This window comes from Pseudopipra pipra, chromosome 2 (genome assembly GCF_036250125.1).
Source record: "Pseudopipra pipra isolate bDixPip1 chromosome 2, bDixPip1.hap1, whole genome shotgun sequence".
NCBI classification, from domain to species: Eukaryota; Metazoa; Chordata; class Aves; order Passeriformes; family Pipridae; genus Pseudopipra; species Pseudopipra pipra.
In genome coordinates, this window is record NC_087550.1 from 92,619,217 (window position 1) to 92,632,974 (window position 13,758).

General features: G+C 43.3%; 1 protein-coding gene across 2 annotated transcripts in view; it reads right to left on the reverse strand.

The window, feature by feature from the left end:
* Positions 1-3,750: 3,750 nt before the first annotated feature.
* Positions 3,751-13,758, reverse strand: part of TMEM255B (transmembrane protein 255B) — a 68,431-nt gene continuing 58,423 nt past the window's right edge. The window contains exons 8-9 of one of the 2 annotated variants that reach the window (XM_064646425.1): positions 8,837-8,980; positions 3,751-4,460 (exon numbers count right to left, since the gene is read on the reverse strand). In XM_064646425.1, the coding sequence (XP_064502495.1) occupies positions 4,293-4,460; positions 8,837-8,980 (312 nt within the window). In that variant the 3' untranslated portion in view covers positions 3,751-4,292. Of the gene's footprint in view, positions 4,461-4,499; positions 5,255-8,836; positions 8,981-13,758 lie in introns of those variants that run through there. The other variant, XM_064646427.1, reaches the window with a different exon arrangement.

The following is a 13,758-nucleotide window of genomic DNA, read 5'->3' on the forward strand; positions in this document are numbered from 1 at the left end:
TCTTGGTCAACAGAAAACAAAGTTGGGTCAGCAGGAAACATTTAGAAGAAACAACTCAATAAGTTGAAAGCTACATGGCTTTTTTGTCGGTAGCCACTGAAGCAAATGATGAGGTGTCGAGAACTGGGGAATATTATCTGCTGATGACATATTTTTGCTGCTGAACTTTTAGGTTGGCTCACTCACTGTGACCCTAGTGGGAGCAGAGAAGCTTGAGCTGTGAGAGTTAGCCAGGCCGAACTACAGGGAGCTCAGAATATACCTGAGGGTTTACTCAGGAGAGGTTGTAGAGCCATAAAGTGCATTCAGCTTTTAAGTTGGGCTGGGCTTTGCCTAGCCTGCTCTGAGCCACTTAAATCTTGCTTTATTTGGTCCTTGTCTTGCACCAAATTAATAAACTGAGCAATACAGGTATATGCTGTGGTGCAAAATCCAAATACTGGATGGCTAATATTACACCATGCTTCAGAGGGCTAATGTGGAAAAGATCTAATTCTACAAGGTCTTTTATAAATTATTCCTGGTCATTCATCTCATGTTTTTCCTAAGCAAATACGGAGATGACACATTAGTCTAATAATCCACATGTGTGGCAACATCTGTGACCAAGCTGTGAAGATGTAACTGTCCCAGAGGAAAAGATGAAAGAGTGGGAAGACTATCCCAAGCATATTTTCTGGCAAGGATCCCTGCTTTATTTAGCAGAAAAGAGGAAGGTATTCTATTAGCCGTTAGACAGCATCATAGCTCCATGTCATGACCAAATCAGTCAGCAGTAATGCAGTAGGGCAGAAAAGAACTTTATCACTTTCAACCAACCTACTCATTTATACTTGAAGAAGGACCTGTCAAAAGACTCTTCACACTCAGGTCTGACCAGACACAGGTTTAAAAGGGAGGTTTCTCACTGGACAGTAATAACTTATGGCAGAGTGCACATGGATAGAAAACCCCAGAAGCAGTTCTAGTTTTTGCTTTTTTTGATTGAGCAAGGGAAACCACGTTATTCCTGAGAGTGCTTTATGTTAGAGCTGATGACTCTGGATCAATTTGTGATTTGATGAAGCACCCAAGAAAGATTAAATTAATATCTTCAGTAAGAGCTGGAAATCTTGAAGATACTCTGGTTAATAGCGTGTCCACGCTGCAGTGTTTTTTATGATTATTTTAGTCCTTTACCAAAATACATCTCTGTGCTGGTTTTGGTTAATATTCTTCATAGTAGGCAATATAGGGCTATAGTTTGGGTTTGTTCTGGAAACAGTGTTGATAACTCAGGGATGTTTTAGCTATTACTGAGCAGGGCTTGCACAGTGTCAAGCCCTTTTCTGCCTCTCACCCCACCCCACCAGCGAGGGGGCCGGGGGTGCACAAGAGTTGGGAGGGGAGACAGCCAGGACAGCTGACCCCAATTGACCAGAGGGATATCCTACACCGTATGGCCTCATGCTCAGCATATAAAGCTGGGGGAAGAAGGAGGAAGGGGGGACATTTGGTGTGATAGTGTTTGTCTTCCCAAATCACCATTACATGTGACATTGCCCGGCTTTCCTGCGGATGGCTGAACACCTGCTCATGGGAAGTGGTGGATGAATTCCTTTTTCTGCTTTCCTGGCACGTGTGGATTTTGCTTCTCCCATTAAACTTTATCTCAACTCGTCAGTTTTTTAAATTTATCCTTCCGATTCTCTCCCCCATCCCAGGGGGAGAGTGAGCAAGTGACTGTGGAGCTGAACTGCTGGCTGGGGCAAACCACAACAGTTTCTCATCTCTTTAACTTGGATTAATCTCTACTGTAAAAAGTAGACTTGGAAGGCACCTGTTTTTAAAACAAGAAGATGAAACAAACTCTGTTTTACTTTGTTCTTTTCAAAGGAAACATGTTGGAAAAATAATCTTATGTCTAGTATTTTTGTATAATTTCTGTGGTAGTTCCCAAAAAACTACCATGTGGCATAAATTAATCACAAACATGTTTTACTTTTGTGTTAATGTAAGCGGCATTATTTATGAGGCCAAAATTATTTTGGGTCCTGGAAATGTGAGTTCTGTGGTACATTATGGTACTCTGCAGTTTCATACTAAATGCTATGTGAACAAGACTATTTCATTTTCTAATTCAGAGCAAAAATTGCTCCAGACTTTGCATATGTGTGTATGTATGTGAAGACATTTTGCATAGACCACAATGCACCCTGACTCAAAATGTGGTTTAGAAAAGAAATCCAGAATTTCTATCTGGAGAATAACACAAGGGGGGGGGAGTTCTTTTGTGTAAAGATGAATTTTTTAATACCCTCCATCAGTACCACACTGGAGGAAGAGGTCTGGAGGAGGAGGCAGCTGCAATAAGCATTCCTTCATTCCTTCTCAGTCATTGCTTCAACGTAAGAGAAACATTAATTTCTTTTTAGTTACTAGTTTAGGTGCTCAACTCAAAGGGAGCAAGTCTGTTCTGGGATTTGAGTCCTCAGAATGAACCCAGGTGATTCCCCTGGTAGTATTCATAGCAAGCAAAAAGTAAATGTGTGGTTCCACTTACTTCATGATCATGGTGACTGTGCTCTTCATAGCATGTATTTGCACAAGAACTAAGCATTTTGGATGCATTAAATTAATGTTTAAAACAAAAATAATGGTCTCTTCTCTGACTTCTGTTTCTCTCAGTCAGGTTCATATAACTCAACAGTACACATAAGGCACCTCGTCACTGATGTTAACATCACTGGCCTAAAACTTTGCACCTTAGAAAAACCTTAACAAAAGGTGGCTTTTATGATCCATATAAATTAATCTCTGATCTTACGTGTATTAGTACTGAATCTGCTTCTGCTTTTTGTACACAAATGTACGTGAATTAACAGAAATTTCTTGAAAGTTGGAAAATATGTAAAAGGATGATCATTCTTTGTTCTATTTTGAGCAGGTCTGATGGTGTCACTTCCTTTGAAAGGAAACTGTCAAGTAAGCTGATTTGGTTTATATAGTTTTTTTCAATATCTTCATAATTCAGAGCAGCTGCTTAAAATGTTAATGAGAAATACCTTCCTTTCCCTACTTTGCTCTTTGGCCTTTCAGGAAATTTTTGTAGCTTCATTGATGTCTAGACTGTAAGATCTGTGGAGCAAGCAGCACCAACATCCTTCCTGCAGGAGCAAAATGCAGTAAAGGGGTGCAGCAGTCAGATGGGTTTTCATGCTGGTGTAACCACTCCTGTCCCAAAATGTGGCAGCCAAGTGCCAAGATGAATCCCAGCCGATGTGATGCACAGTGAGGCAGAAGGGTACACACATCAGGGACATGTTTTTTTTCCTGTCAATGGCACTGCCAGAGGTATTGTTGCTTAGCCTTGTCTCTATACAATAGGAGAAAATAAAAAAAAAAAAGGAATTATGACCCTTCATTCATTCTGTCTTAGTCATTGTAAAGTGCCTGCATCAGATCTTGATCAGTTTAAAAATAAATAACTGGCATTTAAATAGAATGGTTTGGGTTGTGGTCCTCTTTTGACTAGAAAGGAAATAATTTGAACACTAAAGTACAGCATAAAATACACATCTGGAAATTTCATCTTTAGCACACTGACATGACATTTTACTATGCAGACTAGACTGGCACAAAGTACAGATGTAACAGTCCAATAAAATTAGCCTTTCTGTCTGAAACTTGAAAAAGGAAACTGTTTGGTAGTGTACTTCTTCCTCTGTGTGATTTTGTTTTCCCGTCCTTACAAATACAGACAGCCTTAGGTACAGTATAAATAGACACTGTGAATTTTATTGTAAAATAATTGCCACACTTTATTGGTACAACACTTTCACCAAAAAGGGTTATTAAATAAATACTACAAGCAAACAAACACCTGGCCTCTTACTGAAAATTATTGACTCAGAGAGCTTCTGACTACGCACTCAGACAGCACAGGCTTAAACCCCTCTATATTGGTTTATGAAAGCAGAACACATATCCAGAGTGTTTTCTTCATTTCTCCCATTGAAGAAAATCTATTCTGCAGTGCACCGAGAAGGAAATGTCTCATCCTTACTGCAGCCAGAAAGCACTACTACACCTGACTGCAGGCAAACTAGTGGTGACTGGATGCCCCAGTGGTGATGTGCCTGCCCTTACGTTTCCAGGGTTCTGCGCTGCTCACAGTGAGATGCAGGTAAAAGCGGAGTGGCTGTAACACACTCTGCGGTGGGTTCCTTTGGGAAGTCTAGTGCCTGCACAGCAGTTTCCAGAGATTTCTTAGAAACAAAAGCCTACCAGCTACCTAAAATTAATTCTTTGTTCTATGGTGCATATGGTGGAGGCTTTTCTCCAGGCAGGCAGTAAGTCGGTGTATACAGGGCTGGAGCATTTGGGGGAAGACCATAGCTGGAGCTGGACTGAGATGGAGGCTGAGTTTCTTCTGATAAAGAAATGTCAGTAGATGATGTTCCTGGAAAATTGTTGGCAGGCTGTATGTAGACAAAAGAAAATACCTTACTCAGTAAAGGTTTACAACCCCTTGCAGTTCTGGGTTTTTTTGCCATGTTAGTGTTAGATAATGAGCTTCATGATTAAATTTCTCCTGCATTGCAGCTTAACATTAACTTTAGTTCTAAAACACCTGCTTAAGTCTAGCAATGATGGTGTTTAGTGAAACAAGACAGATTCCTTCTGTAACCTAAGTCAGTTTTAATAGACATTGTGCAGACAGCTGGGCAATAGAACAGAACAGGAATTTCTGGAGGAAAAGATGCTCTGGCTTCCTGGGTGAGGCACAGCACCTGACCGGCTGATTAGGTTACGTGTAGCTGCTTGTTTCCAGGCATCACTGTGAAATTTAAATTACCTCAGATGTAATTAATCTCAGTTGTAGTACTTGCATAAATGCAAAGTCTTATTCCTTTGCCAAATACATATTCTTCTTAAGAAAATTTTACAGGTAGGCATGTGTCTCCCTGTAGGTCTTTCACTTTGGCTGTCTCAGCTATGATGGGGCTTTGGTTAAAAGAGGCACAAAAAATAAATAGAGCTTAGGAAGTAGCCTATGTTCAGGAACAAGCAGAATTTATTAAAATAATCCATGTAGGGAATAATGTTCTGGATAAAATCCTACCATTCTTTTAACCAAGTTTTGTCACTTATGTCAAGAGGGTCAGGATTTTACTCCTCCCCTCATATGCCAGCACATGCCAGTCCATGCGCTTCAACTGGAGAGTTGGGCTCAGGTCCCCTCAGGTTCAGGCTTTAAGTGAACTTTAAGTGCCTGGAATTTAAAAAACAAAATGAAGTAATCATGGAGCCTTTTCAAGGGAATTGAAAAATATGGGAAGTAAACGCTGCTCCCTGCTGCTAAAAAAATTAATAGCCACAATCTAAAAGGCCAGTACCAGGACTGGCCCTTGGACAGTGGCATCTCAGAGCTGCCCCGGTGTTGGCAGACCCCATGCCAGAGTGCCCAGCTTCTCCACGGGGCTCTGGGTGAGCAGGGGCTGCTGCCCTGGGTCAAACCCTCCTGGCAAGGAGAACGTTGTCGTGCATTTGTGCCACAGGGTGACTTAGTGAGTGAGAGTGGGGACATCCTGACAGGAAGGCTGATTATGTCCTTCAACCCTCTGAGGCAGTGCAGGTATGCTAACAGACCTGCTAGCTACATCAGCTCTAAACCTAGTTGTGGGTTTGGGTTGTTTTGGTTTTTTTATTTTGGAGGTTTTGCTTCCCTCCCCTCTCAAGCTGCAACCACTAGTTCCATCTGTTTGCCTGAAATTGCTTCTACAGCAAGTTCTCCTCTAGCAGAAATGACTGGCACAACCCGTAACTGCTGTCATCACCACCAGGCCTTGCACAGCTGATCACAACCTTTACCTGACCAGTTGGCAGGCCTGTTACTGGTTGTGATTGAATTGTACCAGGAAGTGATGAATGATTTTGTTGGCACAACGAACAAAATAAATGTTTTTTACATCCTTGTCAAAATGCATTCCTGTTATCATCCTTTCTTTTTGCATTTGGCTGATTTCTGCTTGTAGACAAGGAAGTCATGAGGTGAACTGAGGAGTGTTTACCACAAGCTCAGGTTGCAATTCTTTTAAAGACTTAGTTTGCCCCTCCAGCAAGCATTTATTCAGTGAGATCCTGGATTCAGCAGAGGACCAGGAATGAATGTCATATACCTTTAGCCTGAGATAATCCATGTGTGACTCTAAAGGTTAGACCAGCTCAGGCAGGGTCTCCTATTCTGTGGACAGCTAGAGCTTAATTCAGTTGCCCACATGTAAGTGCTCAGCCCTTTTGGGATGCCAAGGGATATTCCAGATATCCATGCAGATTTGACACAGGGAGGACTACAAGACCTGGACCTGGGCTCTCTCAGAGGGGCAGGAGGGAACAGGTGGCTCCTTGATTTCCTTATAGGCAGTACTAGATCCCTAAATGCCAGTAGCCCCTGCATTTAGTCAGATGAATCCTGGCTCCAGATTCCTAGCTCCCAGCATTAAGAACTAAGACCAGCTGAGCAGGGTTTGTGAATCCAGCAGAAGGCCTGAATCCAGCAGCTTGGAGCACTTAGATGGATCATGAAGACTTCCAGCCACATGGATTCAGCCCACAGCTCTCAAGTAATGGAAGCAGATGACAGTTAAGCTTCTGGCTGTTCCTAATCATCCCTGCTTTCAATATTCACTCTTTGTAGCTTTGAGTAAGTTAATTATGATTTTTTAACTCATATACTGATGCAGAAATTACTTCTCTCCCAGCTGCAACATGATGAGCTCAAACATACAGGGAGGTGGCTGGCTCTCGGGTTCTTTTCTCTTTCCCCCTAGGAATAAATAAGATTAAATTTTTCCCTTTGGAGCCGAGTGCTTCTCACTAACGTTTTGTGGCTTGGGAACAGCTGATGGTGTCTGCCTATGTATGTTATGAAGGGGAAAGAAGACAAATGAACACATTTGAAAAAGTAGAAATTAGGAAAATAACTGTGTTTGCTTTGGAATGCAGACAAGAATTTGGGGTAAATACAGTGTATTTCTGTTTCTCAGTGGATGCAGGACTGAACAGTTACAGTGGATCCTCATGACTATTTACATGCATCTTTTCAGCTTAATTGTTTTCTTTCGTCTGTTTTTATCTCCTTCTCTCTCTACTCTTGGCTACATGCTAACTCAATCTGCAGAACAGCACAGCTTTGCAGCTAAAAGCAAACAAAAAGAGATGTTCTTTTTTGCCTCTCAACACTTGGTCTCAAAGTGCCTGGACCCATTTATGTTAATAAATGTTCTCTGTTCTCTGACTGTGAAGCCAACTGGCACAGCACACAGGACATCCCTACAGCTGAACTCTTACCACCAAACCAGTGGGACTGTCTGTGTGCATGCTGCTGACTGGGAACAGTCCATTGCCCTTGCCATCTTCTGACCCCTTCCTAAACATTGTTGGGAGACTGTTAGATGGTCTGGGCAGCATTCTAATCATTCACTGGTGTGGATGATCATGATGTCCCAGTGCTGGTGCCTGATAGCTTATTGGCCCTGAATAGATGTAGCCCAGGAGGCTATGGGGAACTGGTCCACTGTTAGTTCATGCTAAATTGTGCAGTGTTTTCAATTAAGAAGTATTGCAAAACTCGTGGTACCCATTGGTCTAGCACTACACAGCCAAAATATAACAAGCCATCATATGGAACAAAACAGTCTTACTGTGCTTTACTAGATCTGAAAGCTCCTGTGATTGCTACAGGGTCTCAGTATATTCAGATATTCACCAGATCACTCTACGTTCATCACCTCACTCTGGTGGGGAAAAAAAGCAAACACCATCCTCAGCACCACTCTTTGCATTTTCCAAGCCAGCTCTGCCTGAACACAACACAGGCTTGGAGCATGACTTGTACCTCAGCCTTCTGAAGGAGGTGATTGGCCTGAAGCTGACTCAGCTCATGCTGTATCCCCTCCCGCAAGGGGTGGAAGCTGCATCTCTGGCAGCTTTCCTTCCTGCTTTCAGGCCAGCTGCCTCTGGTCAATGAGGCTCACCAACCTCTGCCAACTGCCAGAGCTACTCTGTACCTGTTGTGTACCAGTGGTGGCCCGTGGCAGACGCTTATTGGAAGCTGAAAGAAACAGGGCTCCATCTTCTGATAAGCCCCTTTGGTTCTTGTGGCTGGCAGACATTTGGGGTCTTGCTGGGCTGCAAGTGAGACCCAAATCCCTAACCCCTCATTTATACTCCTCCACACCATCCTGTGGCATTTGAATCTTCTCTTGTTTATAAAAGCACTTCCTATTTCTGGCTTATATTGCCCCTTAATAGCTTTACTGAGGCAACCAACACTTTGTGTGTAAGAAGTTATCACTAATATCCATCTACAATCCTTTCTGTAGCACTAAGTTTCACAGGCCTCTTATGTCCTCCCCTTTCTCGCCTCCTTTCCATCTGATAAGTCCTAATATACTTATCTCCATATTAAGGGTAGGGTGGGCTAAGGTGTATAAATTTTTCAGCCAAATCCTGTGTGTGTCAGATGCTTCCTTTGGCTTCCCCAGTGCCTCTGTTGCTGCTTTATCTTGCCCAATATGGGGGCTGTGTTCACCTTCATAACTACTTGTACACTGCCTGAATCCCACAGTGGGATTCCTGGTCAGCAAAGGACAACCAGAGAAAGCCCAAGGTCTGAGAACAGACCTGAAACTTAGTGCAGACTAACTCATCCCAGAGATAAACCTGTGAGTTGGATCAAACTTCCTTGCCTTGGTTCAAACCCCAGAGCTAAGATCTACCTCTGCAAAGTATGTACTGAGTAGCATCTTATGCGTTTCTGACGGAGTAAGAAGGGTGCCATTTTGTACTGTACCTGAAGAGCTAATGGGTAGGATGGATATGTAGAAATAGTTGCTGCAGAAGGACAGAACCCAGCATATGTCAGGATCTGCTGGGCAGGATTGTACAGGATCTGAGGAGGAGGTGCAGCGCTGAATGCAATTTGGGACAGAGGTACCTGTTTAGCACAGAAGACAACAATATATCAGCACAGCATAGAGGGAGCTGGAGCAGGAACTGCTCCTAACACAAGCAATCAGACAATTTAACAGCTTTCTATTTTCCAACACGATTACAAAAAACCACGGAGCAGACAGAATGAGAGGGTGTATCCAGAGTGAATTTTCTGAGTAAAAATACAGAGCTATTTTAATCTTCTTTCCTTGGAAAAAGACGGCTGGTGCTTCCCTAGCAACAGTTCCAGAAGCACTGGCAGGACTCCAGATCTGAGACAGCCTGAAGAGCACAGCATACAGCATACATTTGGCTGCCTCTTCTCACTCATTCCAGCACCGAACACCCAGTCCTTCACCATTTGCTGAAGACACTTTCCAACAGCAACTACCTGATGCCCTCATGTCTTTTCTCACTGCTTTCCTACATGGATTTACAAAGATCTCCCTTTCCAGACCAGTTGCTCTTCTTTCACAGTTCCCTCTCACTTGTGAAAGAGAGTTTGCTGCTAGCTCTCCAGTATTGCTCTCGACATGCATACCTCATTCCTACCACATAAAATCCTTTTCCCGTGGCTTTATTGACATGTCCCTTAATTACAATGTGAAATGAGGTTTGCAGGAAGAAGTAAGAGCTCATATTAAACCAGCTAATAAAACTTGGTAAGGAAAAAAAAAGAGCAAAAGCTAAATATGAAAGGGGGTTTGTGTTAAACCCTAAACCTATGTGCTATATAACCATTTGTGAAGGACAACAGAGCTCTGTGAAAGATTTTCTTGAGATAAATCCAGTGGGTTTTTTTCTTTCCTTTGTTTTTGTTAGCAGATTCCTCCACATGAGAGCATGGAATTTTCTTTTCACTGAAATAATAAAACATGGTAGCTGCCAGACAAATGCTGAAAGCAGCAGCCAGTATTTTTTTTCTTGGCATTTCCTTTCAGATTTATCAGTGAGAGACATAAACCACTGTATCCTCTGGAGATAGTGTGAGACCTCTGAGATTAAGAAAGAGGCATATTAATTGTGTTTGTACATGGAAAACATCATCTAGGTCACTGATGTACCACATGAGGTTACCTGACAATTTAGGCCTTAGCTCCTTAGAGAAACTTAGCATTTTAGGAGCTGACACAGAAAAAGGCTGGGGTTGAAAGCAGAGAGCTTATTTCATGGGAGAAGCAAGTCTCTCATTTTTAAGGCATCCTCAAAAACACTCTCATCTGCAAGGTAGCCCCCTTTCTACCCACCCTGCTGGGTGGATATGGTGGGGAGAAAGGAAGAGACATTGCCTTTTAGACAGAGTGAGAAGCAGTTAATATGCTTGCCTCAGACCCAAAGGTTTGCAGCCAGCAACATGGCCCCAGAATGTGCCCTTCCTTCTTAGGAGAAGAGAAATTAGATCCCTCTGGTTATGGACATCAGTGCATCAAGAAACACTTGTTTTGCCCACTGTAAAATACAGATGCCTGTTCTGCATCTGTCACTAACTTTCTGGTGTGAGTCTCTTTGGGTGCTGCTATTTGACCTGCTTTGAGTTCTTCTCCTGGGAACCTCTCTCAGTCCTCTCACCTTCTCTCTATCCATAGCATCACTGCTCTCTAATTGCTAAGTATGAACATCACAACAGTCCTAGGAGACAGTTTTAGGGAGTCATCTACGCCAAATCCACTGATCAAAGCACCTTATTATCAGGCTATCTGGTCTCAGCCCAGAGCCATCAACAATTTGCAGGTACTGAAGCTGGTTGAATGATTTTATTAAGTATTCCAGTAATTACACTATGTTAAATTAGTCACCTAAAATACACTGGTAGGTGGAGACATTCTAAACTAAACCACCACCCAAGTCAAAGAGCTACCAACTGGTCAGGGTGTGCTGCCAGTGTCAGCTCATTGGCCTGACACAGACCTGCCAGAGCTTTTATTTTCAAACTACGGTTACTTTTCACATCAGACTGCACCTTTAATTGCATGAGTGCTAAGCCATGGCAAGTAGCTCAGTAATTAGGTATTAATTTTGTTTCCCTTTTTAAAGTAGGGTGAAGGAAGAGGAGAGGGGATATGGGAATGCTATTCAATCTGTTCAGATTCCCTTAAGGAGACTGCAAGAAGGAGACAAATTGAAAAAAAAAAAAAAAGGCAGCAACCCCCTCCCCAAACCATCAGTAGTTCAGATTAATGCAACCCTAAACTCCCAGAAGGCAGATTCCTTGGCAAGGTGTGTCAGGAAAACATCCAGAAGTCATCAGATGAATACTGGGACAGGGCAGGGAGTTTCTAGATTAACTCTTAGGACCAGCAAGTGAAGTTTTCCATGCAATTCTTTACCTCCGTCTTCTGTAAGAAATAATCACAGTGTGTTATCATTTTGGATACTGCAAGTCCATCTATTTAAGCTATATATTAATCTGCTTTTTGTTAAAGGTGATTTTCAGGTAACTGCCCAGCCAGTGTCCTATATCCAAGCACACTGTAGACTTGAAAAGGAAGGTACCTGTCGCAACCACTGTGGCCCCACGGGTTACATAGGGGCCACTGAGCTGACACCTTGGGAGTCAGGAGAGGATGAAATGTTTCCCACTGAACCAGCACGGCCCTGTGGCAGGAAGCAAAACTACAGGGAGTGTGCCACAGTCTGTAGGGAATTTGTCACAAGAAAGAAAGCCTGCAAAAACCAAAACAACACTTTTTTTTCTGTCCAGGAAATAAATATGATGGGTTTAAAGGCAACGGCACTGTTTTGCAAACTCTCCCCTTTGTAGCATGTTTTGGCTGCCAGCATTCCCAAGAGATAGACATGATGTTTTCTGGAAGTTTTTTGGAAGTTAATTCCAGAGCAATGCCCTGAGGCATTTCAGCTGGGCTTTGCAGCTCTTCCTGCAAAATACTAGTGAGCACTTCTGTGGGAAGGTGACATCCTGAAACAAAGAAGTTCTCCCACATATTTTAAAGGTTTCTTTCCTTATTTCAGTCCCATGCCCCTTTCTTTCCCTCTTCTGCTTGATGTTTTCTTGGCCCTGTCTTTCCCCAAGAGTTACTGCTTTTCTAAGGCAAGGGAGTAGCAGATTAGCAAACCAGCTCTAGTACATAACTCAAAAGAACCTGAAAAAGCACAGGCAGGAGCAAGGAGTGGTCACTGCATTTTGAGTTGCTGCTTCAGTAAGACTTTCACAAGCACAGCATGGATCCTGTGCTGAGGTGACTGACACAAACTCATCTTTCCCTTGATCTAGGAGTACCTTTTCTTCTGCTCACACTGAAAGGAGACATTAAACAGCTTATTCAGGTCAAGTTTTTACCTGGAGCCTTGACAGACTCGCTCCAGCTAAGCTTGGGGGGAAGCTGCTCATCCACTACTGCTGCAGTTTCCTTGCACAGCTTTATGCCACTCAGTCAAAAGGACCAAGACTGTGACCCAGGCTCTGCCTCCTAGCCAGGCAATGTATGAGGTCACGGAGATCCCAGTTCTCCCAGGAACATCTCCTTGGCTTGATATCCTTCACACGCAGTGCAGTGATGGCCCCGTGAAGTACAGAGCTGTATCTGGGCTAGAGCTTGCCCCGCTACAGTGCATCAGCCCAAATCCCATGTAAGCCTTGGGTTGAGCAAGACATTAGATGGACTTGGGCTGGCTCTCTGTACCTTTTCCCATCTCAAGAGAGCACTAGCAACTCCAACAGCTGCACTTGCACCCATCTGCTAGGCAGGGGAAAACACTTAGTGGCGCTAAAAAGCTGCAATGCTCTCTCAGGGACTTAGTGTAGGTGACGCTTCATATAGCTGTTCTCTCCCTTATTTCCCACTGCAGTTGCTTCTGCCATTGCTTCTCTGATGAGTAGGAGATGAATTAAGATGGGAAAGCTGCTCCCTCCCATTGGGCAGCTGCAACTCTTTACTGACTGGCTGCAATCTTATCAACTTCTAGCAAGAGTTCGCTGACTTAAATTTGATAGCTCAGCTGCACGTCTTCCATAGGAAAGCTCAGTGTGCTCATTTTCCTTAAGGTAAAGAGGGAAATATTTCCAGGAAATTTTGCAACTTTTAACAGAGATAAATTTCAAATAATTCATATGGCCCTGCTCTGTCAGGTGGTTTTAAGCACCCAACACACATTGTAGTTAGGCCAGGCATGCTTGCTGAGGAACTCTGGGTGGTCAGAGCCAGGCCCGGATGGTCTCCAGTCTGACTGGGTCCTTGGCTCACTGGCTGCTAGGTCTGAGCAGCACCTTCCCTCTAGTCTGCCCCTCCTCCTGCCCAGATGTACATCTCAACTATCTCTCTTGCTTTCTCTTCCCTGCTCCATATCTCTCTTATTTTGTTTTACCTGTCTTTTTATTGAGTTTTTGCCTCTGGAATAGCCACCAGTAACATCATGGATCTAAGATGACCTGTGCTGCTATCACACCTTCCTTTGGCTCCTGCATTTCACTTCCATCCCCTCACCTCCACCCATTTAGTTTGGAAGCTTTTTGGGCTGGGACCATCTACTCCTCTGAGAGTCTAATCAGTCATGAGCCCCTTTGTTGGTCTTTAGGCACTGCTTTAGCAAACATGACCAGTGACAGTGATGATCCCAGGAATAGCTTCACCCTTTTAATGTGTAAGAAAATCTAAGTGGATGAAGCATTGTATCAGATTATCCCTCCTAGCTAACAGCCTCTTCTGGCTGCAGTGTTGCACATCAGCACAACATGGTGGTGTGGCACAGGCAGCAATTAGAGAGTGGCATTCCTTAGTGAAGCAAAAGAGGATGTTAATGTGACCTGGCTACACAACTGTTTAA